At 41.5% G+C, this 26,719-nt stretch overlaps 1 protein-coding gene across 3 annotated transcripts in view; it reads left to right on the top strand.

The window, feature by feature from the left end:
• The window catches only part of zfhx3b (zinc finger homeobox 3b), a 331,796-nt gene that overhangs the window by 285,620 nt on the left and 19,457 nt on the right, over positions 1-26,719 (top strand). For all 3 annotated transcript variants that reach the window (XM_086183541.1, XM_086183558.1, XM_086183549.1), the window contains one exon: positions 20,084-20,191. In XM_086183541.1, the coding sequence (XP_086039667.1) occupies positions 20,084-20,191 (108 nt within the window). The remainder of the gene's footprint in view (positions 1-20,083; positions 20,192-26,719) is intronic.

Genomic DNA, 26,719 nt, shown 5'->3' with positions numbered 1-26,719 from the left:
ATCCCAAAAAGTAAAGACTCAACTCTGACACCATCGGCCCTCCCTTTCCTCAAGTAGACTCGTACATCAGAGTAACAGTAGAATCCATAGACTCAAGTCTTACTTGCCATCTTAGACATTGGATTTGCTGTATTGTCATTCATTGATATTTCAATAGCCCTATTAATCATTGTCAAGCAGTATAAACTCAATGGTTTATAATGCACAATAATGTAGCTGTAAGCATATATGGGATATGTTAAATGGCATATTTAAGTGCTAATATTCATTATATCTAAGTAATCATAACTGCTCATGAAGATGTGGTTTTCTAAATCGTCATTTGTACGTCAATAAACGGTCAAAACATCTAAAAACTACATGATAGCGTTTCATAAACCATTGTGGATACCACATGGGGGCACTTCAACACGATTTTTTTTTTCTCCATATGTTGATATCCATTCTTGCAATTTTAATGGTTAATGGTCTGTGGTTTTAACACAGCTTCACATTTCCTCACTGTCTCATGTCCCGTCACCTTTAATAGAACCTACTGCAGTCTGATCGTGGCCATTTTTAGGGCTAGGTCTCAATTTACCAGTATTTCATTAAGAAAAAAAAGATTCAAAAAGAACATTTTGTGACCATTAAAGAAGAATTAAACATATGTTTGCCAGTGCCTGATAGAAATATATTACGACAGGAAGGTAGTGATAATGCACTTGAAAGCTGTTTGCTAACCACTATTACTGTAAACAACAAAAGAGAAAGGCATTAACACAAATGTAATTTCCTGTTAGAAACCAACTCAGTGAACCCATGTTACCCTACTTCTGGTAGACCTTTTCTAAAGTGCCCTTATACAACTTTTAGTGGACAGGGTTTCCTCGCTAGCATCGAGTGAAATCCACATCCCTACAGCCGCCGTGAGAGAGCCCTTTCTTTTTATATAGGTTATGTTTGGGAGTGTCTCTCCAAGCTGGCTGGTAGGTTGTTGCTTCGTAAGGTGAAGGTGCTGTGAAATATTAGTGTTAATCCAGCTTATGCCAGCGGGAATGCATTAATGATATCCCATGCAAAACCTAATTGAAAACAAACACAGCCAAACAATGGTATTGTAATTCATGCAAACCAATGTTTTTCAAATGTTTCAGTTATTATGAAAAATAGTCATTCTTTCCCCCCTACATAGCCGCAGCACAGCAAATCACATTTCGAAGCAAAGCGGAGAAGGAACCCACTGAATAATCATTGTGTTTAATGCTCTGGTCATAATCCCAGGTTTTATGATGGTTTTCTAATGATTTTCTAATGATGTTAAATGTTAGTAGAGAGTACAGCCATAATTTGAACACAGCAGTCGTTTTTTCAGTGCTATATCAGCATACCCGATTGCAACTACAATGAATATTGCACTGGGAATGAGATTTAAGAGCCATCCCTTTTGGTGTTTTATTTTGCCGTCTCCTCGTCTGCCATAAATCCTCATTGCTGTGCTCTTGAAGCCTCCGCCCTTGCCTGCCCTCCCCAGGTGGGAATACAATTAGGTGCAGGGGCCATTTCATTCAGTGCCACTGTCTGTCCACCGCAGTCATTCGTAAAAAAAGGCTGGAGCTGTCCCAGTGGAGAAAACAGTGGACTCCTGGGAAATATATAAAAAAAACAAGGGAAGAAGATGGAGAGAAACAGAAGAGAACAGTGGAGAGATGAGCACAAAGAGTGGAAAAAATATATATCTTCAGAATTGCTGTCACACAAGATACAAGCTTAGCCTCTGATGAGTGACAATATTGAGCAAAATATGTATTGAGACAAAGGCTTTGTCTCCTTCCTGTGCCTTTTCAATGAATTACACCTCTCCACCCCCTACCCCCAGCTTTTTAATTAAATGGCTGCTGCTCCATCTCTCTATCCGTAGCTCCCCATTACAGAGGCTAGATAAGGGATTGCTATCTGTAGCATGTTAAGAAAGGCTGCTGGGCAGCCAAGCCTCATGAAATTTGTCACAAGATCTCATTTTCCTCATTGCCAGACGTGATGCTTATAATTGATGTGGAGGCAGCAGTAATTTATTGGCCGTCCGCAATTATCATCCCCTTCAAGCAGGGGGATGTGACTGCAATTTATAAGTGTGAGTACGTGGATGTTGTTGGTGTGTCTGGGGTTGGGGAGTGTGACATTGTATAGTATAAATTAACAAAAAAACATGTATCTCCTTATTGCATGGTAAGTGTGTGTGTGTGTGTATTTGCTGCTTAAGAATACAAATGAATGACTGACTCCATGTCATACACAGTATGGGGCTTGTGTTGCAGCCATGTTTGGTTGAGGTGTGGACTCTGTCAGTGCACCAGCTGGACTTTCACACACAGCCAGGGGGTGGAGGGGTAACCAGAGGCCTTGGGGGGTCAGAGAGGGCGGGCCAGAGGGGCAGAGGGGGCTTGTGCCACAACCCTTTGTCCACAGCTCTTCCTTATGTCTCAAGGGCTTGTTTTCAGATAGCAAAAAAAAATAACCCTGGGGGAAGATTATTAATAACGTTGCTGTCTGAATACAGCTAGTTATACTCCACATCATGTCGTTGTGCGCTTGATCACAGACAGACACCAAATCAGAATTTTCTGAGTTTCCTCGCATTTGGCTGTTCAATGTGATAATTTGACAAACCGAAGCAACAAATAGAAAAAAAATGGCTAAAAAATAAAATTTAATGGAGCATTTGCATTCCCTGAACAAGAGTAAATAAAAACCATGTCACCGTTCTCTGGAAACAACGCTCCACTTTCAAACCTGAGTTTAATGAAATGAAAAGAAACATTATGTTGTTATTAATGGCCATACTTAGAGCAAATGCAGAAAAACACAGGGCATCCATACCTGGCATGCAGTGAGCCTGTTAGCAGTCCATGCTAGTGGGCTCACCACAAGCTAAATGAGCTTTTGTTTTTCTGAAAGCAAATTACTGTGCAATACCTCTAACCATTGATGAGACATCTGAGCTGGCAGCAAATTCCAAGATGACGTGGTGATATCAGGTGGGGATGTGTGGGGCACCGTGGACGCTAACTGCAGCTGGCATACCTCGCCATTCGCCATGCTAGCTGTTAGCATGTCTTACTGCTTGCTGTCTGCAGCAATCATTGCTGGTTGTTTGCCCTCAAGAATAGCCATATATTGTTGAACCAAGATAAGGTTTGGTGCTGGCTCCTGTGCCTTTGTAGTGATTAAACATGAGATGTCAGGGGACAGCTAACGTGGCATACCTCACCACTTGCTAGCAGTCATGTCACGGTCCACAGCCTCTAGTTTGGGTTGGCAAATTGCAATGTTAGGCTTTATCTTGATAATACAGCCACAGATTATAGATTGAGACACCTACATACTCACCTAAAAGATGCTTAAGATATAAATAAACAGCATCGGTAAAACAACATCAACAGTGCTGTAGTCCTCTTTTTTCTGGAAGAGAACACTTCCCATTCTTGACGGGCAAAAGGAAAAGATCGTATGGCAAAGCTCAAATGAGGTAACTAGCAAATCTGGAAGAAATAATTGAAGAGAGCTTTAGATTTACTTCAGCTCTTCATGCTATTGAAAAATCAAATTTTTCTCGTTGCCAATATGGTTTACAAAGACACTACATGAATAAGATCTGCATTCATTAACATAGGAGCATCATTAGTGGTGTCAAGGCAGCACTTCTTCTCAAAAATTAGGCAATTCTTGATTTGTTCGTATGACCTTACCAGGCAGAGGACAGTGTGCTACAGTGTTAACTGAAATCTGAATATTGGCAGGTATTATCTGTCTGTTTGCCTTCATGCACAGCGCACTTAATTATCAAGGGCCATTAAAAGATGCTATATTTACAAAAAATGCATTACATTTCAAGGCATTTTAATTGTCTGCTTGACAAATCTGCAATTCAGAGTTGTGAAATAAAGATCAGGATCTTCATCTGTAGCCACACACACACACACACACACACACACACACACACACACACACACACACACACACACACACACACACACACAGCTCCTAACATCACAGGAGGGTCTCATGTACTGTTCCATGTTCTGGCAGGCTTTCTTTTGTATGCGCTGTAGACAAATAGCAGGTTCAGTGGTGCACAGATTTTCCTGTTGCACAGCGGTGAGCTCCATGGTCAAAGTGGATTTCTGTCACGCCATGGTGGGGACAAGAATGAGTAGGACGAGGGCTGTCACAAGCAGCCACTCTGAGCATGCTCCGTTTGTCTTGGGAAATGGAACCTGTTTGTTTTGTCTACCTGCACGCCTGTTGTGTGCAGTTGCCAAATTAGACTTTCAAATCAAGAAGCCAGTGGGAGACCAAGACTCTAGTTTTCTCCTTCCCTTTAATAATCATCCCTGTTTACTCTTCAGGGAGTCATCTTTATATTTTTTTTTCTTAAATGCACCCTCTAAGCAGTGAGAATGTCTTTAATAAGCCAGGCAGGCAGAGCACCATTCCAACATGTGAATTGCACAGGAGAGAATTGAGAAGTGGAAGCAATAGAGGAACACCAGAGGAGGAGGCGGGTGGGTGGTAGGGGAGGGGGGCTGCTGCACTGCACCCTTCATGCTATTATCTTTATGGCATAGCAAAACATGCTTCAGGCAATCAGCATGAAATTGTTAATTGCTCAGCCCACTTGTGCGTTGCTCAGGGGACGGGTCCTTCAGGAGGTCCTGCATAAAGTAAGTGAGGGGTGTCCATCTAGAAGCCCGCTTGTCTCACATGACGCTGTCCAACAAATATGTTCGCCTGCACTTTCTCTCAGTGACCTTAACAGAATTGTAGTGGAAATCACCAGGGGCACATCCCACATATCGTAGTTAAGAATTAATTGTGGCCGCAAAAGGATGTGTTTAACAAATTGGGATCAAAATGGCCCGGCTATAGACTAAAAATATAATTATATGAGCTACTTAGCCTGTCCATGCATATATGTGGTTCATTTGAGAATTTTCTGAGGGACTCAGGTTTGCTGTCTTGTATGTCGACCTCTGACTGAACCTGATGTTTGAGACTGGGTTTTGGACATTATAGAGAGACAATATTGTGTCCTGCATGATTGTCTTCACACAGAAACCAGTTCATCATCTCACCTCGGTTCTTCGCACCTCTCTCAGCTTTGACTGGTGTCTCCAGGTGGCTCAGGGCAGGATACGCAAGACATCTCTTCAAAATGAACACCACCCCACCCGTTAACATGCTCAGTCAGAACATAACGCGCCTCCTCCTTGGCTATCAGTTTTGTTCCTGTTGGAAGAAGGAGAAAGAGCAAGGTTACATGGGGCGTCATATTAATGGGGCCTGTCATGCGCGTTGATCGTCTTAGGCGTGGAGGAGGATGAGCGCTCAAAAGGTGTTGTCTTCAAATAGGATTTCTGCAAGTGAGACATCCTCGTTGGGTGATATCCCCCTCAGAGCAGCCACTTTCTTATAGAATGATCTGTTATTAAGCAAATGAAGTGCTGCGGGCCCAACGTAAATCCCTCCACTTTGTCATGGTGTGCTCTCAGTTATCACACCCTGCTCCTGCTCATTCATTCCTGATGTTCTTCCTATTTCACTATGTTATACAAGAGTGCACCGGCCTCTTATTTTTAAGTCAGCTGTCCTTTTGGAGCATGCGTGGCACCAAGAGGAGCCTAAGTTGTAATCAATGACCTCCTGAAAGGCACATTGATCTTTATAACAGGAAGTTTAACCTGAGCAAGCTTTTCCTTCAGAGTAAAGTTAAAAGCACTGTGTGTGAATTAAACAACAAGGTACCAAAAATCAAAAGTCAGCACTGGAGCCTGCCATCGCTTCGGTGATTGAATGATTGACATGTCTTTTGATAGCAAGATGTAGACCGCTACATCTAAACTGGTCTTGTTTTCAGACAGAATTTTTTTTTTTTTTAAATCTTCATCACATGGGAACATATAATCCCCTACTTTTTATTATTTGATTAAAATGGTTCATACAACTCATATTTCAGTGATTTCATTTCCAAATTCTGAAAGTCAAAGTGCACTTAGAGTATTAAGGTGCATGTGTGTCAGATTAGCAGAACCTTTCTTCCTCCCAGTTGTACGTTACACCTCCTGTCTTTAATTTCAGGCTCTGAAATCCATTGCACTGCTTTTACCGTTTGCTGATCAAATGGATGTTTTTCTTCTGCGTGCTAACATCAGCTCAATCAGTCAACTGTGCAACAGCCTCAACATAAGGAACAATTAGGATATAAAGTTACATTTGACATGTTTTGTTTTTTTTTGTTGTTTTTTTTTACTCAGCCTTTCAGATACATGACAGAAGAGGAAGAGGGGGCAATTGTAAGACGGGGTAGGGGGCAGACAGGGAGGATGGCAACAGCAAGACAGGAATTGATTGCATTAATTGATATGCCAATATGTAAGCTTGTTACATCCACCATTGCTTAGGATGATGGCTAACAGGTCCTGCTGATCAATGGAACCAATAAAGGCTTCGTCCATTAATGAGCAATGTGGTAATTAATGTTATCCCTAAACCAATTACCTGAGGCAGTGCATCTACAGCAATGCACAGCAAGTATCCCAGGTTATCTCTGATGTACTCTTAGCAATTTTCTCTAGCAGCCTCTTTATTGCTCTGGAGCAGTACATCTGCTCTCAAACCCAGTCCATACACACGCATAGAAAAAAATTCTTCTGAAGTGGTTGAAATATTTATCAAACAAATTGAAAATAAATGTTTGAAAAGAGTCATTTTTAATATTGTATTTAAGGGACATTTATTGTCTTGGCCTTGAAAAACCACCAAATAGCTTAGTTTTTTCCTTTGCAGTTGTTCCAGCTTGTTGAGGCGAAACTTTGTTTTGTTTGAATCCTTCTTCCACTTAGTTTCCCAAATCTTTTCCTCCGTCCCTCCTTCATCTTACCCCATTTCCTCCTCCTTCATCCTTGTCCTCCTCTTCTTCCCTAAAACGATCCTCAAAAAATGGGGACTAGGTGACGGTAATGTAACAAACAACTTTTTAATAACTTTCTAATAACTAACAACAAATAGTTAATTGGTACAATTATTTCTACACTAATTATACTTGTTGCATGTGGCGTCATTTTTGTGGCAAACAATGTGCCTACAGCAAGCATCCGTTGCCACAAAAGCCTGATTGTTTTGACAGTGTTAATACGGAACAAGCCAGAGATTCAGAGCCAAGAAACAAACCACAACTCTCTCTAATAGACACAGTGTCTACTACTTGAATAATAGCAGGCTTATGCATCAATACTATAGGGGTTTTTTTGTGTGTTTTTTAAAGCAAAAATTGTCCCACGTGGAATTCATAACCTCTCTCATTTTCTACCGTCTCCTCTTCATGTGACATAAATAAGGGTTTCTACATTTCATTGCAAGATTGTTGCTAAGGAGAGGAGTGTATCGGTGTGTTACTGTAAGTCAGGCAGCTTGGCCCAACCCTCCTCCAGCCATTTACAACAAATGCATTTCACTCAAAAAGCTTCATATCATGGCTGCAGCTGGTTTCAATCAATTATGCAAACATGTCTGCAATATCCGTTTGTGTTGTGACTTATACATGTCATTTGTTTTTTTATATGTTTTTTTATGTTTGTCACTAAAATGTTAGAACAATACTGTACCTTTATTCATATGCAACACCAACATTCATGTTCATGATTTGTTCCTCCCCTTGGCAGGGGAAGCAGTCATGAAAATGTAGAACTGATAGTCACAAATAAATCCTTCTCAAGCTCAAAGTATCCATCCTGTAAACAGATTAAACAGACCAAGAATTAGAACTAAGTGTGAGATGATGACTTGTTAGTTGGGATAGTGCAGAAAGGCCTATTTGTCTCCCTGCCTGTTACCCGAAGCCTTAATCAGGACTTACAGCAGGGCAGGCTAAATAAACAGTAAGTAAGTTGTCTTGGGTAGAGGAACATCAATGCCTGCAACTTGCTTAAGCCTTTGCTCTGAATGGTTCTGTATTGACCCCTCAAGACCCTCTGAGAATTCCCTAATTGAAAATTAATATTGAATCAATGCCGCGGGCCATTTGCATATTGATTATAAACATCCAGGAAGGCACCAAGTATGTCTGGGATCAATAGGGCCCTTCTGCAGCAGGCCGAGTGCACTACATCACATGGCAGCTGCCTGCTCCTGAGGTTAATGACTGCTGCTTGTTAAGGAGCTCCTGTCAGGTAGAATCCAGCCGCAGGGTCTTTCTGCCAAAGCTGGCTGGCTGGTCAGCTGTGGAGGGGTAGAAGAAGGGGTACTGATAGAGCTGGTGAGAGGAAATATGGGATTTGGGTAACCCCCTTTTGAAATCGGCAGAAGTTTTTGTCTGCATTGCGTTTGTTAGCCAATTGAAGGCATCACACCGGCACCCTAATATCAAGCTGCGATCGCTTAGACCACAAAATAGTTCAAGTTTTAGTATTGTCTATGTGTGTCTATAAGATATCATAAAGACAGGAGGCTGATCAAAGGTGATGGCGCCAACCGTTTCCAGCCCCTAAAGGTAGAGAAAACAATATATGGTAGATCAAAAAGGCCCTTTTTAATTTGAAACGAAACTTTTGCAGCATTACAAAACAAAGGAGACCCACAATCCTCCACTTTGAGGCGCAGATTATGATTCAGCACATAAATTCCTCTCCCAAAATCCCTGTAATAGTTTCCACATGTTGAAGATATACATAAGAGGTTGTAGCGTTGCAGAGTGGAGACAATGGATTGAAGAGTTTGGATGCAGATAGAGATCAGGCAAAGTGCTCCATTGAACCACCTCCACAGGTAATCTGAGTATAGAATCCCACAGAAAGCTGACTTACTGGTTTAGTGGCAATATTGAAGCCTGGTTAAACTAATGGAGCTCTCTAAAACTGGATGATTCTCTGAACTCACAAGAGACAGCAAACCTGGTATGGAGCACATGTGAGAGGCAGCTTATCCTCCAGTCTATGAAAGGCAAGGTCTTGAATTAATGCCTCTGTGCAGTCTGTGTCCATTTCTCCCCCTCTCGCCACTGCTCCCACCTCAACCCACAGCCTGTGCCGGGAGCTCAGGTCTGGGAACTGAGAATGGAGTGCCAGGCCGGACAACCAGGCTGCATCTGATTGCTTCATTACAGGCCCTTTCATTGACTTGGTTGCACTGAACTGATGAACTGAGGCAGTGGACAAGAGCACATAATAGGAAGAAATGAATTCTTATCACATCCTTCTCAGGAGGCCACTGGTCCTGGCTGGAGCCAGCAGAAGCTATGGCTGAATGGGAGAGGAAGGGAGGGGAGAGGGGGCTATTCATGAGCCAAAAACTGGATCTAGACTTGAGGACATGAAGGAGCTGTTTAGCTTGTTGGATCAGTTCACAGTGGAGGAACCATGAATCCTTAGAGAGTAAGATTATTGTGAGCAGCTTGTTTTAATGATTAGTTATGTGATTAGTGTTGGCCATCTCCTGGTTACTGACATCAACAACATCTGATTTTTTTTTTCAATTGTGTATTCCAGCAGTCCTCTAGAGGCAGACCTTTGCTAGTTAGAGTCCCTGCTTAAGGCCCCGTAGCTGCACCCAAACACCAACAACCTCTAAAATGAATAATTAATTTTTTTTATCTTCTTGGGCTCTCACCCCTAACTCTCCAAACTCTTGCTAATGAGTGAGAAGAGTCTTCTGCAGCCAAGACAATAACAGCACCTATTATAAAAACAACAGCCACACTAATGACCACAGCCAGACATACAATAAAAAAACAGGAGATGTGGTATATCACCAATTTAGCAGCAGGCACGGTCCCCGAAGGGCAGGGGTGGTTAAGCCCTGACCATGCCTTCGAGGTTTCACAGCGACCTGCTCATTTCCATGCCTACATGCCTGGTGAGCGCAAAAGTGAGGTGAAGAAGGAGGAGGAGGAGGGTAACAAGCCTTTATATTTTATAAATTCTGCACATCATTAGACCAACAACTTAATCACTCCTGCAAAAGTTACCTGTTCCATGAATGTGCATATATTAAAAATCTATCCTGTGCAATGTGCTGATGGGCCGATCAGGTACTGCCGCCAGTGCAGTCTCCACTCTTCATTGCTGTATCCATCAAATCACCCCACCCCCACCCCCCCGCTCATACCTGTTCACTCGGCACAAAATGGATGCTGCAAAGTCATTTAATTGGCCTCCACTTCAGAATCCAAGGGCATTTGAAACGTTTCTAGTATCTTCCCCCCGCAGAGCTGTTCTTGGCAGCGTTTGGAATGCCACAGTTGCTTGTGGCATGATGTCTTGTAGCCAGTGGGCATCAGGAAATAGTGGCGTCCATCCGTGGTTTCTACCGGCGTGGTTTTCTTTTCTTCCTTTTTTAGCATTATAGAAAAATGTTAGAGTAAAAGAAACAGCTTGAGATATACTAGTTATTTTAACACAGCTGGCCTGTGTTTAAGCCACATCATCATTTCATTTTTTTTCCTCTTACTGTCTTTTCCTCTCACTCTCCTGTGGCTGAGCCAAAGATAACTGAGTAGCAGTGTTCAACTGTAATCACTCCAAGTCTCTTTCTCTGGAGAGCAGCACAGCGGGCAGCGCAGTTCCAACCCTCTATGAGCTTTCAGCCCACTTTCACAGTATTATGACATGTTCATGAAGAATCCCCCATAGATAAGTTTTCTTTTACATGTCAACTCACGTAAAGCACAAGGGCATTCATCTGTTTATCTTCATATTTTGGGGTTTTTATGGGTAGGTCTATCTTTTTAGAATCTGATACAATCAAACCACGCTTAGAAAGAAAGAAAATATGAACCACTCAAAGAGGGTATGCTCAACTGAAGTGGCAGAACTAGGCATTTAATAAAGTTTAAAAAGGGGGGGGGGGGGCTTATGCAGGGTGAACTGTGTAGGCATGGTCTGTCAAGTGCCATTCCGAGGCATTTTTGAATCTCAGGTAAAATTGGCATACTGATGAGGCTGGATATATTGCCTGGAGTAGAAGCATAACTAGTTTAAACGATGGTTGAGTTGCTACATTGCATGCTATCATCTGCCTCCAAGTCTATTTTGTAATTAAGGCCTGTAAGATGTGCGAATAATCAAATAAATAAATAAAGCTGGCAGAATTATTTGATAATGAACATTACAAGAAGTGAATAAAGGAGCAGCTAATTGCATGAGGATGAGTCTTTTTTCATTAGCCTTTTGAGAGGAAATATCATTATATGCATCACAGCCCATGTTACCAGATGAAATTCAGCTTTAGAAATATGCAAATAGGAACAAAGTATTACATTAACCCATAGGAGTAACATTTGAATAGACATCTAGTTTTGATTTAGTTATCTTGTTTTGACTTTTTCTCCTCACTCCAAAGTGGACAACACTGAATCTTTCCAGACAGATGCTTCATCACTAGAGGAGATGTGCCGGCCTGTTTCTGTCGTCTCCACACGGTTCAGGGTTTGTAGCTTTGCAGTGGCATTCACTACCAGCCCTTCTGGGAGAGGTAAATACTTCTTATTTAGATTTCGGTGTGGATTGAGACATAACCTCACTCAAATATTTACTCATCCCCTAGATAGTCACATCTGAATACATCATTAACTTGTAATAAAGGTGATCTGTGCTGGGCTTTACTTAAAATATGCTTAAAATATATCTATTTTCCTCTTTAGTTTTATATACTAACAGTGCATCTTGCAGCACTGGTGTTCAGTTTTTGTTTTCTGTCTTTATACCTACTCTTGTGAGCAAAAAATAAACTTTATTAAATGCGTGTCCAATAATTGTTCTGCAAAGTTGGTTGATTATTTTATACATAATTACAGTGGAAAACAACCTGCTTATTAAGCCTTTAATGGCAGTAATACACAAAGCAATTACCATTACCTTGCCGCTCACACTAGAAATAAAGATTTCTCCAAATGAAAATGATCCTTGGACTACTGCTAAGGCTAATTGTGTGAGGTCTTGCACAGACCTCTGCTTGTATATCATTTGTGAGGTTTAAAAGCTGATCATTTAGGAAGGCCTTTACAAGCTGTGTGTTTTTTGCGATTGCCCTGCTGCCAGGGAGTCTGATAACTCTTGAATTATTTATCTATCAGGCGGGTGGACGGTAGTCACAGTGACCAAGGCCCCATAGTGGTTGTCTGGCGACATCTCCCTCCAATAGTAGCCATTAGCAGTCAGGGGCAGGGGTGCTAATGAGCAGGGTGCAGTGTATACAGGACCAGAGTGTTCTAACCCTCCAAACCTTTCCTAGCGCACATAACCATCCTCACTGAAGAAAGAAAAGATTTACAAAGATCTAACTATAGAGCTTTATAATTGGGGCAAAAAAAAAAGGTAAGAAAAAGATTGAAAAAAAGATAGAAACAACCAGCCGTTTTCCTATTAAGGAGAAATGTCAAGCGCAGTGGTGAAGCAATAGTCTGTGTGCATCCCTTTGTTGTCCTCTCTGACATCGAAGGCTAATTTTTCATGGTTATTTGAACTGGAAAATGAAAGAGAGGTTTGCGATTATTTCCTATAAATGACAACACAATCGCATTACGCTTCAGTACAAACACAGAGAGGATATTGCCTTTTCATATTTCATGTGAAAGTAATGGATGGGCTATGCAAAGAGGAACAGAAAGAAAGACAAATGGTGAAAGAAAGCTCCCTGTGTTTGATTTATATTAGAAATGGATAGAGGTAGGGAGAGTGTTTTTTTCAATAAGTGGTAGCACTCATGGATGTTTAAAAGTGCCTGTGCATTGTAATGATCGGATTTCTTTGGCAATTAGCTATAGGCAACTGGCTGGGGTTAGAAGAGAGGTTGCCTAGTCCATTCCACCCAAAACATACATCCATACTATGGTCCCCTGACACATTGCTGGATAGCATGATGTAATAAATAAAAACAAGAATAATAAATCCAAGAATCTTCCACCTCTCCTCTCAGCTGAACTATCTGAACTTTGCAGGTTGTTCAACTTTTGGGAATAAACACACATTTTATATTTTAAATAGAATTTATTAGCAAAATTGGTATTCATAACCTTGTCAGATTCTGTTTTATCTGAGTGTACGCTTTCATAAACAAACAGCCGGTCAGGCCCAGGGCCTTGGACAGGGAGGCAGGATGACCATGGTGGAAGATAGCAAACCAGCCCCGTCTGGACAGGCATACTGAGAAATGTGTTTGCGTACTTTAAGTTTACAAAGATTGAAGGACCAGCAGGAAAGCATCTGCCGGCAGGATTCATGTAAATAAGACCCATGTGAGCGCTGTGAGACAGACTCCTAACACGCGCCGAGGTAGGCGCTACATACATCCAGCCATGGCAACATTGATTTTCTGAGCTAATACCTTCACAGAACAGTCCACGGGCAGATGGATGCACTACAAAGATATGCAAATAGTGCCTTCGATAAATCGACAGGCAGAGATCTTTTTCAGACAGTCCACTGTACTGGCCTGCAGTGCCTAAAAGGAGAGATAAACAGATAAGTACCTGTTAATGGACACACACATACACGTGTGCACACTCACACACACATACATGCACCTGCCTGTTACCTGGAAGAACTTGGATCGATAATGGAATCTCATGTTGAGCAGAACTGCTTCAGTAAAGCACATCAAATAACTACTGGGACTATTCGGCTTTACCTTTTAATATGAAACTCATGTTTTTAATGTAGCAAACTATTTTTAATTTTCAAGGATTTCTCCTTCAAGAAATCTTTTTGGAGTTTATCTTGTGTATAATAACAAAACAAACTGTGGGTATAGTCATATTCAGTGCGCTTATTAGTCAGATATGAAACAAAAGCTGCTGGGTGTATGTCATATATAATAGATGTGGGCTGTCTTGTTAAGCCCAGCAGGCTGTATGTGGCTGTGTCTCTGTGGAGAAAGGCTCTGAAGCTCGCTGTACCTGGTAATTAAAGAGAGTTTGTGGCAAAAGCCAAACATCAGGAGAGATGAGCTATGAACAAAAGAGCTGTGACAGTTCCAGGTTATGTGATTTTTGTGTCCCCCTTTTCTTTTTTTTTTTTGCCAAATGAAAAATCAATACATTTTCCGGGTTATACATATTCAGAATGTCCACCATGCTTCCGCCCTGATTGAGAGAGGGGCGGGGGACTGTGGGCTAGAGTGGGGAGAGTCGCCTGTTCGCCTGTCATAACTGTACCATCGCATTTTCCAACCCACTGGTGAATATTTCAGAGTTGATGTGATTGCCCTTCATGACAGCAGTGATGCTTTTTTTTTCAGACACCCCTTCAGCCTTTCTCGTACTCCCGTTGTCAACCCACCCCAATTCAGTTGGGTCCTTTTGAATAACTGCAAATAGGTGAAAGCATTGTGGTGTGCTCTGGAGGAAAAAAGAGAGGAGAAAAAAAGAAAGATGCATTAATAAAAGGATGGTGATTTAAGAGGAGGCAGCAGTGGACAGTGATAAGCATAAATGCATGGCGGGGGGTGACAGAGAGGCAGAGTGACTCTTTGTGCGGGACAATGTCCCTCAGGCAGAGTAGATGGAAAAGCAGTGCCCAGTGATGTTTTTGCCCCCCATCCAGGCTTTTAGCCCAGCATCCTAGCAGGCAAAAGTACAGCCTGCATCTTCCATTGTGGACCTAATATGTGTTGGTGAGCAACCATCATCCTAGAAATTCAAGAAAGTCACAGTGTGTGTGAGTGTGTATGTGTCTCAGCTGGGGCAGAAGAGTGAGCAGTCCTTGAATGCTCACTCCCTACGCAGCCACATTAACCTAGATCCTCCTCTCCTTCATCACTCAAGTAAAACACAAAGAGGAAAAGAAGTAGAGCGGCACTCGCTTTTCCTCTCTATTTGTAATGTATCTAAACATGCCATTATCATGAGAAGTACTTCTAATTAGTTTCATTTCCCACGAGATAACACTTTAGGGAAAATATTTAATACATCACATGGTGCTAAATAACAGTTCTTAAATTATGAGCACATAAATGATCTAAATCTAGCTTGGGTAATTGTTTTATACGCAGTGTTCAAGTGTAATATTTTTATGACCCAAATGCATATACTGCTGGTGACTTTGAGAGGTAAGAGGGATCAGACGGAGTGTTGTGGACGGCCTATTGGGCCAGTGTGATGATCAGGCACCACCAGGAGAGTGGTGCGGCTGTGGAGGAGGGGGAGCATCGATGCTGTTCTAAGGCAGTGTGAGCTATCACTGCTGTTTGTGATTAACTTGCCCTTTAAAGTTTTTTTTAGTTATTAGCTGCCCTAACGCCCCCCCCCATCTCCCCTGTACCCCTCCTCCATCTTCACCACCTCCTCCCCTCGCTCTCCCTCCCTCTTCTCTCCTCTCCTCTCCTTTCCCTCCTGCCTTTAGCCCCATGGAGACACAAAGTATTCATTCACATTTAGATCCTGAGGTCACAGCAGGGCCAGCAGGGAGAGGCCAGTGTGTCCCCCCATAGACAGGTCAGGAATCTAACACGTAACTCTGACCAGCAGCGCTGAGGTAGCCAGCTCTTCTTTCATTTCAAATGTGAAAGTGTGTGGGAGACAGTGAGAATGTGGAATCCAGAATGTTTGTGTATGTGCGCGTGTATGTGTGTGTGTGTGTGTGTGTGTGTGTGTACTAATCTTTCATTCATTTAAAAAAATATTACCGGTTTTAGCTGGAAATCCATAAATCCATTTAATTAAAACTGGTTGGAGTACATAATGAAACTAGAGGTGTTTATGAAGTCATTCTAAATAACAATGCCTGTCCACATTTTAACTCATGCTCACCCCGCAGTTCAGCAGCCAGTATGTTTACCGATGATACCGTGTTGTGGTTTATTAGTCGTTCATGAGCAAAAGCCCTTCTCTTCTCTGACTAGGTGGTGGGCATGTTGCGGTTTTATGAGAGACAGCTTGTGAGGACATAAGGACGTAGCTTGAGTGAATGAGTGAGTGTGTGTATGGGGGGGGGGGGGGTTATGAGGGGTGGGAGTGTTTTCCTGTGTGTTGTGCTTTAAAAAAGGGGGGGTGTTCTTGTGTATGGGGCGCAGAGGTGCTGATATGAGGAGCGGACAATGCTTGAAAGCCCTCAGCATGGGTCCTGTGTCTCATTGTCCCATGGTACCCTCCTGTCACTTTCATTTTGCACCCTCTAGTCCGGAGTCAGGCCAACTTTGATATAAGGAAGGGGTGCAAGGGATGATGGGGGGAGAAAGAGGGGGATTTTTAAAAAAAGAAGAAGTAGGGGAGAAAGAGAGAGTCTGTGAAGTGTGAAATAAGATAGCTTTTTATCCGACAGTGCAGCGCTAAAGAAAAGGAAGCTGTCTGGCCCTGGATAAAGCAGGGGGAAGCACACCTCTGGTTTACAGTGCAGTTGCGTGACACCTGGTTAAAATGATAACAACGGCCTCAATAATCATAATGAGTGTAATGAGAGCTTAGACGCACCGCTTCACACTAGCTCCCAGAGAGAAGCACCCACAACTCCTCAGCCAAGGGGAAAAGGGTGAAGCGCAGATCCTAAGCTGGATCTCTAGGACTCACGAAAGCCAGGAGAGATAGTTGATACTGTGTATGCAACAAAACTGTCCGAGGAACACTGGAGCCATTCTCAGGTAGGACTGGAACTCTGCTCTTTAAGAAAGTCTGTTATCATCACAGCAGTGTATTCTGCTGAGGCCGAGTATGGAGGAGGAGCCTGACCTCGTGAAAGATATCTAGAGTGACTATTATTACTTGCTGCTGCTCTTCTCTACAGTCTGGGAAGGAATACTGGAAAGTGCAGTGGTTACCATCAATTATTTATCAGGCCGTTTGTGCTTGTCAGTCTGATTAGCATTCATGTAATCACTGCTCTTCAGGGGGAAAGATGGCTGCTCTCTCTCATCAGAAGGTAATATTGCTGTTTTCAGTGTCTCATCTTCACCGGACGTCTGTTGCATAGCATCTGCTTTTGTCATCTCCACATATTTCTTCCCTTTTCTCTCTCTCTCTCACTCTCTCTCTCTCACTCACACCCCCAACTCTCTCTCTCTCTCTCTCTCTCTCTCCCCCTCACCCCCTGTTTTTCTGTGCTGCTCGGCCCCTTCCCCCTGCACCTCATTAATGTGTGTGAGCAAGTTGCTCTCTCCCAGCTTGTATAGAGTGACACCTATGGGCCTGATTAAACCTCTGCACTCACTGGCAAAACACAAGAGGGAGAAAGATGGCTAAACGCCCCGACTGTGTGTGTGTGTGTGTGTGTGTGTGAGAGAGAGAGAGATACTGAGAGAGAGAGAGAGATGCTTGAGCAGAGAGCCTATGGACTGTCCCCACTGAGTGACTGGCAGAGCAAGGCTGATATTTATATGCTCTGAACAGATGAGTGTAATCTCTGTGTCGGCTATGGGTTTATTCAGCTTGCATGATTAGATTAATGGAACTGTTTCATATCATTGTATTAGGATGGTTAATGAAGACAATTAATTAGAGGACAACCTTCAGGCTATTGTCCTTTACATATCTGAGATTTGGGTTAGAAATGGCCTGCTTCCATAGCTTTGAGTGCTTCTCCTCATCTATTTCAGAGTTAATCTATGGCTACAGTTTCAGTGTCTCTTCCTTTTTGCATCCTACTCTTAGGCCACTCATGACCTTTCATTAATTATGGTCGGCCTGGCTTTAATCATCCTGTAATACCGTTAGAGATGAGATGAGGAATAGGCGAAGCTATTCGCCCCTTAAAGATGTAACACTGCTCCTGGAATTAAATGTCTGCATTTCTGCATAAATAATGGATTGCACTCGGGGTTGTATGTGCTGAAAGTGTCATACATGTTGATTAAACATCTAAATAAGGAAGTATTGAGAACATGAGGGAGGAAAATATCAATGTGTGTGTGCAGGAAGTTGGGGGTGTGTACAGGGAAGCTGAATAGTATTTGAGAGCAGGCTGCCTTAGCACAGTGTGTACTAATGTGTAGGAGGGGAATTAGTCTTACTACAAGTGTCACATTGTAGGGAAATGACACCTTGCCCCCTTTTTTTTAAGGTGAAAAAATTTACCTGGGGATTATTTTGTAATCTGAGCACCTATGCAAGTGCACAGTATTCTAATACTTGCAGAGTTGTGGAGATTTGTGCAGGCGCGAGTTAGATGGAATTTTCAAACTCGGCAGCAGATCTCTGGGTTTCTGGGAAGATTTAAGATCTGCCACACAAGCACTGGATGAGCTGCACTGGATGGATTTCATGGGTTGCCTTGGAAACATAACAGACAAATAGTTCGAATTTAAAGACTAAAATGCTCATATATGGGGGTTCCAAGGAACACATAAGTATGTTTTTCATTTTGAGTCATGCTTTTTTAAAATACTTCTTTTTAAACATTTGATCACGGGATCAGCAACAATGTAAAATCCCACGAGCCACACACTTATCACTCTTCTCAGAGAGCTACTGCAAGCGGGAAATGGCAGCTATTGCTGAGGTCTTGCTAGTAATACAAAGGTATTTTCACATTTTATTATTGTTATTAAAGTAAATAACCACATCTACAATGAGCCAATTATTAGGATAGTAAAATACACCTCTTAAATCAACCTTTATCTCTTGAAAGTAACAGTTTCACAAGTCTCATATTAATATGTCATAGAAATCTTCAGTCTGTGTCTTTTAAAAGGAAAGACGGTCAGTTTTTTTCCCCTGCACAGCGCAGGTGAGAATGAAATGTCAAATCCCAAAACGGTAATTTCCAATAATGTATTTTTCATTCATAAACATTTGCATGAAGCATCTTTACCCTTTAAGGGAGACAAAAAACAGCGATGTTTGTGAATACAGTAAGAACTATCATCGAGTTAAGGCAATGTTGTGTGTGTACGAGTGTTTAAAGTGTGTGTGTGTGTGTGTGAGATATTGACACACACGCCGAGTTACAGAACACGATGTCAACATTTTATACAGTGTGCTCAATGTTTCATAACTGACAGAATAAGCAGCGAGTGGCAGGGATAATGTAACATCATAAAAGTGGTTTTGGCTGTGGCTATGAGCTAAGATTGGATATGTGATGACTGCAGGGCTGAATACTTGAACAGGATATTTCAGTAGCTGTTGTAACATTGTCAATATATCAATAGCTCATAGTGTAGAGACCTGAGCATGAAAGCATTTTCAAAAGAGCATTTAAGTACATTTGCTGAGAATTAGCTGACTTGTGTAATAACTGATAGGGCCTATTGACTGTGGCCTAGTTTACTGTAGGCAAATCAATGCTAGTGCATGCATGTTCCACTACTTTTAAACAAACTTAACAGGCAGAGGGGATGTTCAGGGGGCACTGGAGGGAAATAAACAAGATTGATGCCCTTTTTATTATCTGTTTTTGCTATCTTTTCCTCTGTGTGTTACTTACAAATGGTGTTATCGGATATCCATTGTTTGGACTTCGACGCTCCTAAATGGCCTGATATATCGAACTGAGGCTTTTAAGGTGGTTACAGGGGATTTCTGCCTTTGACTTGGAATAAAAATAAAATGAATTGTGACTCTGAAAGTTTTGAATATTTATGATTTATTTATTTATTTGCAATAGTAGGATAGAAGACATGTGCCGGGTATTGGTAAGTAACCTAACAGACTGCGGCAGGGGATAGTAACGTATGTGTGTGAAGAAAAAGAGAGAGTTTGTCAAGCATAACGTCTTTCTCTGAAGTGATAATGCTCACAGAATTATATTTCCAGCTGCACACTAACCGATCATGTTTTTTTGCAATGTTGTCCACATTAAACAAATAAAATCATATATTTTTTTGGAACTATCTTCAGCACATGGTGGAAAAAATTGGATTTAAAATTATAAGAGGAGTAATTTCTCTGTACTTTATGATTTAGTGGAATTTTGTCCTTAAAAATACAATTGCAGTTGATGGTCAGACAGCACAAGACAGAAACCAGATTCTGCCCTCTTTGTTTGCGAGCCTTGCAACTGTGTGTCAGCAAATGTAATTGTTACAAGCTCCTATAGAAAAAAAACGCTGCCGTCCCTTTAAGTGCTTCCACCAATTCTGATGGCGTGGTGATTTACATTTCCCATCCTCCCTCCCCCTTCAGGAGAGCTGAGCGAGGATGTGGAAGCTGCCAGTGAGACCACCACAGACCAGGAGGACCAAACCAAAGACAGAGAAAGTGGGGGGGAGAAGGAGCTCACCAAAGGGACAGGTAAGCCAATATTTACACCACACACATTTAGAGAGAGCACAGTTCACAGGAAGCATGTGACCCTGCACCTGAAGAGTGCAGTGTATAAGGCCTGTTGCCGAATTTATTCATATAAACCAAATATTGAGAGCCTTTTTATGCATTTAGCACTCAGCACACCATCAATATAGCTGTGTTTTTTACAGCTTTCTTTTATTATAGCATTTAATCCCAGCAGATTATATAGTAAGGGTAAACTGTCAGGTTAGGTCATTTTTTTTGGTCACGTACAACCCATATTTTTTTCTTTACTCAATAGCTGGAGAGTTGGGCCTGTATGTGTAACTCCAGCTGAGTGATGTGTGCACACATGTGATAACCCCTTCCTCAACTTTGTCACACACACACAGACATGCGCATACACACACACACACACACACACACACCACTTATCTGTGTTTTATGTTATCAGATCAGGGTGGTTTTATCTGCACAACTCTTTATTGACAGGTGTAGTTGGTGACACCAATGAAGGGGTTGGACAAAGGATAAGGGGGTGGGGCCTTTAGAGAACAGCAGGCTGCATCTTTAAAAAAAAAAAAATCATTACATAGTCTTAAACTATACACCAACATTCATATCACCGCACCACATGGTAAAGCATGAACAGTTTGAAATGCGCGTACGAAACTTAGTAGTTTTGCAGGACTGAGATTTGTCTCATGTGGTTTTACTACCATACAAGTTATTGTTGCAGCATTTGTCGCAATATTATTAGTGGAACTGGAAGAAGATCTTAAGAAAATGTGTTTCAGTGACAGTATTAAGATTAGAACAAGATGCTCGGTTGCAGCGAGCCAGCGGCAAAGGAAATCTCTTATCGTAGGTGATTGTTCAAAGCATGAGCAACTTACCATCTTACTCTGAACATTGCCACTGTGTATGGTCACCTTCCAGACTTTTCTGGCCAGCTTGGTCTGCTCCATATGCATAACACATGGTATCAGAGGCAATTTAAGACAACTTTGAAGCAGAAGGCTTAACTTTGGATTTCGTCCCACACAGTGCTCGGTGTGTGTGTGCATGTGTGTGTATGTGCATCACTGGGATCTAATTACTTGGAATGCTTTTGCTTCATAATTGTTTTCAGAGTCGGTTAAAAAAAAATCAGTTTCATTTCACCTTTTTTATGCACAATTTACTTTGTATGCCTGTTGTAGAAAAACAATGCCGGCGGTGAGATAACTCGTCTTCAGAGTAAGAGATTTCTGACGATGGTGACACTGAGCAGTAACAGGCCTGGATAGATGCTTCTCACTTGTCTAACTTCTTGTGTTACTGCAGGATGTTTTGATTTACACTAGTCAGGTTAAAAGCTGGAAAACAATTCAGACCTTTTGCATACCTAAGTTTTTTTTTTTTATAAAGTGCAGGAAAAAAAAAAAAAAACTTCATCACAGTGTTTGAAGCCCAGCCTTTGTAAAATGTCTTTGATATTCGAACTTCTATTTTAAATGAGGCTGAGTTGTTTGTGCTCTTTGAAAGGGCGACACTCTTCTTTGATGGAAGAAATAATGATATGCATGCCTGACTGAATATGGCTAAAAGTATGTTTTAGCACATCAAAATAAAGCACTTTAAAAAGCATTAAAATGAGCTGGCCGATTAATAATTCACTCATACCTGTGGTGCACAGGAAGACGACTCCTCGCATTAGGATTCCTCCTTTTTGAAAGGCATGCAATTTGATACAAGCATATTCAGTTCGTTTCCTCCCCTCTGTCAGTCGCTAATCACCAAATAAGTGTGTTTCTGTGTTTTCACAAAGGAAATATGTGCTTGCGTATGAAAAATTTACAGCTTCCCAGCAGCTTATTAGAAACGCTTAGTTAAAAATAGCATGTGCATTAGGGAACCAGGTCTGAGGTTCTGTTTGATGTCAGTGAAAAGGTGGGTGTGTAGGTTGGGGTGGTGGGTTCAAGGCTGTGTTGTCAGCAAAAGGCAGACAGCTGTAGTTTAATGGAAGGGTCCCTGTTTGTACTTCAAACTTTTTTTTTGTGATTGATGAATACAATACCCATTCAAAGCAAGCATAGGGAACCTATCTTGTCGGAGGAAAGAAAGTTAGACCTCACAATGCATTTGGTAAACAGAGGAGCACTTGTTTGGGCTGATGATGTTTGTGCAGTTGACAGTAGATGGTGAGCATGTTAGAATGTGGTGCATGAGTGTCTCGGCCAACCTGTTATTTATCTGAAAGGTGCTCAGTCTCTCATTGTCTGAAGCTGAGCTGTTTCTTAAGTCCATCATTAGAACTACTGAAGTATTTCTTCTCATCGTTGTCATGTAGCTGTTGGAGTAGGGCACAATTGTTCCTTTGACAGTCACTGTCAGACAGACGGCATTAGTGAACACAGAAAAAAAACCTTCCTCCTTTTTTAAGCCACTGTCAATCTGATTTTCCCTTTCTTGTTCCACAGCTCCTCAGTATTCATTAAAATCATTTAAAAGTACATCAGAGGCTTGTGTAAAATGCATATGTATTCTGGGTGTCATTTTTTGAAAGATGCCTTCATTATGCTGTTGTTTTTGTTTTATTTTATTATTTATCTCAAAGATGCATACATGTAACAGACATTTAGACATATGTAAATACCATATGCTCACGACACAATATATGGAGCAATATTTGGTTAATACACAGTATTCAAATACAAACATGCTATTTTGTATATGATTGAATAAATCAATGTGTGTGTGTGTGCGTGTATGTATGATATGGGATGAAAATACAAATGTAACTGAAACCTTGCAGTGGTGCTGTGGTTTAATCATCTTACATGATTAGTAATTCAAAGGGTCATTTTTAATGCTAGTTATGAAATATGTATAACTGGATAGCCATAAGTCTCACACGCTCCTCACCTAGCTGAGACAGCGCAGGCAAGAGGAAGGAGCTTCTGTAGGAACCAGATTCTTACCCTCATTAAAGCGGACCGTGTATTTATGCAGCAGCAACTGAATGTATGGGGATGCAGCAAAAAAAAAAAAGAAAAAAAGAAAAGGCAGGAGGGGGTTGAGTGTAGGGGAGAGAGGAAAGTGAAAGGAGCAGAAATGATTAGGGAGATTGTTAAAACACCTGCAGACTCGGACGTTATGTTGCTTGACATAAATGAAGAGGCTGTGTAGAAAGTTAGAGGCCTACTGTATGTGGGGAGCTGGGGAGAAGGAGAGAGAAATAACACTCTGGGGCTGAGAGGTAGGTAGTCCTCAGAAATTGAGCTTAATAAATAATTCTTTTCATACCTCATTCCTTACATTCAATTTATGGAAGCTGGAGCACAGGAGGAGAATTATTCTTCAGCTCAGTTCATCCACATTCTAAAACCAGTGAGTCCCCTGTGTGAGCGATGAGACAATTTCATAAACAGACCAAAACAAATCACACTACTAATTGAAAACATGGCAAGCACAGACTTGTGTATCATCTGTAACAATTTTCATTATTTTGTTCATCACTTTTAATTCTTGACTTTAAGAGCTTGTGTGTTTATACGTTATTGTAATGAAGGTACAAGTAGTTTTGTAGAGCACTGCTAAATTTGACGCGTAGGTGTCACTTTATCATAAATTAACGGTTGTGCACTTTTTCCACACTGCCTGGATGTAAAATCATTTTTACATCATGTAAAATTATAATTTTTATTTGTCACATATTCTACTCAATCATAAAGCAATCTACACGTTAGGTGTCATTTGATGCGCGCTGAGCAACCAAGGAATTAGTGTCGTTTTTTTTTTTTTTTAATCATTGTTGTGCTTGACACGTATTCTGTGCAGTCAGTTGTTATTTGAGAGGATATACGTTTACTTGTAAACAAGCTTATTTAGTCCTCTTTTGTGCCTGTGTTGTGTTAAAGCAGCTAAACTATTTTCATGACATGTTTAAACTGTACCTGTGAAACTGTCAGTTCAGCTAATGTGTACCTCGATGCACTTTTTGGCTACACACACACACACACACACACCTGTTCGTGTTCATATGTTACTGCGTATTCAGGTGTGATTTGTGTAGGAATGCATTTGTTGTGCGTGTCTACTGTATGCGTGTGTATACTGCACTGTAGATGTTCCATTTAGCCAGTGTAATGAAGATGATGATTAGCATCCCCTAGACGCAGCACAGTGGCATTGCAACCTGTGTTCATTTCATATGAAACTTCTGATGATGTCCATTCAGCAACAAGCCAAACCAAACATTCTCCAGATATGTAGCTTTAATATGAGCTGGTGTTTGAAGCTGGAATTGCATGTTTATGGTTAGTTAGAATCCAATTATTCAAGTTCTGTTATTGTTACTCTAAACCAGGAGACATTCAGTGCAGTGGTGATATGCTATTGCTTTTAAGCCCCTAAGTAGTGTGAGAAATCAGGAGACAAGGCGGCGACCAATGTTTACATATTCATATCACGTCCTTGGAGTGCTTGTCATCCCTCAAATTATAATTCCTTTTGTCTTTGAAGATAATAGGCCATAAATTGTCCTTGTTTGTGAGCCAACTCCCTGAAAGCTCATTGTTTATGAGTTTTACCACAGGGAGTCTAATGGCCAAGCACCAGCGCTGTGTCTGAGTGTCCTGTAAAGGTGAATGCCATGTCATCTCATTCTGCTAATTAATAGCTTCTGTTAATTTCATCATCATGTTCTTTTTTTGTCATGCAACTACGCATTTAGGCCTACATAATACATTATGTCACTCTGTTTTACTGTGAATTTCAATGTTTTATTAAATAAAAGAACTGGGTGTTATAATAAGAAGAAAGGATTTCATACATAGCTTCAATAATAGGTGCTTCGTTTTCTGTTCTTTTTTTAACAAAAAAAATTGTAGAATAATTACCCTTTTATTGCTCTGGGCAGTGACACAGAGTGTAGATTAAAAAGCTGGGTAGAAATGGGAAAAGGAAAAGACAATATCCAGGTTTTGTTAGCATAGCATTAACAGAGAATGACTTGTATCACTGGGGGAGTTGAATCATCTCCATATTAATGGCCAAATTGTTGAGGGAATAGAGGTGAGGATTTTCCGAGGTGTCTGAAGCACTCTGCAGCGTGAAGGTGAAAAGGTTTGAGAGCCTGGTAATCAGAGGACACTTTTCAGGAAGTGGAGCACTGAAGTTTACCCTGCAGAGGAATTGTGGGCTTAAGCCACTAGACGAGTGGCTGTTGCGGGCAAAGTGAAGTTATGCAGCCTCGCTGGGGTGGACAGACTGGATGATACTTACTACTACTTCTTTTCTTTTTTTTTTTACAACCCGTGGCCTGACGCTGCCGCAGTCGAGACAGGAACTGTGGTAATGAGGGGGGCAGAAGCTGCAGAGATGACGAGGACCCCGTGTCAGTCATCCAGTGGAAGAGGAATTCCCCCTAAAATACACACACAATAGTTCTTTTTTTCCATCTTCCACTTTCTTACATATTGGAACTAGTTAGCCATGCATTTTTTTTTTTTTTTTTGATGATTATCCCAAGGAAGAAGTAGATTGATGGGAGCCGTGATTTACCCTGAAAGATTCCAACATCAGATGTGGTTAATTTAGTCACTCTGTCCAAGCAGCCATCTTTTTTTAAATACTTTTTTTCTCCTTGAAAGCACAACAAGGCTGTGATTGCTCAAGAGGCCTGTGCAGTATGCTGACAGTCCCTATGTTGCTTGAATAACACGGTCCAGTTATGGGAGGTGAGACAAGGTGCCAAAGTCCAATTCACTTACGGGACTCGACAGCACAAAAGCTTCTGGTTTACGGAAAAGGGGCATGAATTAATAATCACCTAATTGACTCTTAGTGTTTTTTTCTCCACTGCTGCTCTGCCCTTTGTGCTTTCAAACAAAAGCCCAATCGGTGTATTTGTCAGAAAAGGTTTGGTGTGGATAAGGTGCCTGTACGTGGTAGGTGGGGGGTCAGGCGATCACACACACCCGCATAGGTAAATGAGTCCAACTTATACAAATATATATTGTGTGTTAATGCTTTAAAGCTTACAGTAAAGCAGAATCACTCAGGAAGCTCTCCAAGTTCCACGAAAGCGATGTTGACCAGAGGGGTGGCAATATCTCCCTCAGAAGAGAACATCTAGAATGATTCCTCTCTCTTGACACATCGTCTCTCCCATAACCTCCCAGCGTCAAAACAAAATGCCCTTCTCTTTCTTGCCTATCACCCAAAGACAGCATGACCCTCCTCCATCACAACCCCAATGTTGTGGTCACTGGTTCTGATCATGGTTCGTGTTATGTAGACCCGTGTCACACAGGTGCGCAGCTCTCCTCGGTTACAAGGCTCTCCGCTGTTTTTTTTTATCTCTATTTCAGTACCAATTTTACAAGGTTTCGGTCATTTTTTTCACCACCTCTGACAAGGAAAAAACAGGATACAGTAGTTGGATGTTAGTCACGGTGCTGTCGATGGTGTGTGGGTGTGTGTGTGTGTGGGGGGGGGGGGGTGGGATTTTTAAGAGAAAGGGATTGATCAGATTTATGGAGTCCT

This window comes from Aulostomus chinensis, chromosome 2, assembly GCF_037954235.1.
Source record: "Aulostomus chinensis isolate RoL2024-O1b breed Wild chromosome 2, RoL_Achi_v1.0, whole genome shotgun sequence".
In the NCBI taxonomy this organism is placed as follows: domain Eukaryota; kingdom Metazoa; phylum Chordata; class Actinopteri; order Syngnathiformes; family Aulostomidae; genus Aulostomus; species Aulostomus chinensis.
This window is presented reverse-complemented; position numbering and strand designations above follow the sequence as displayed.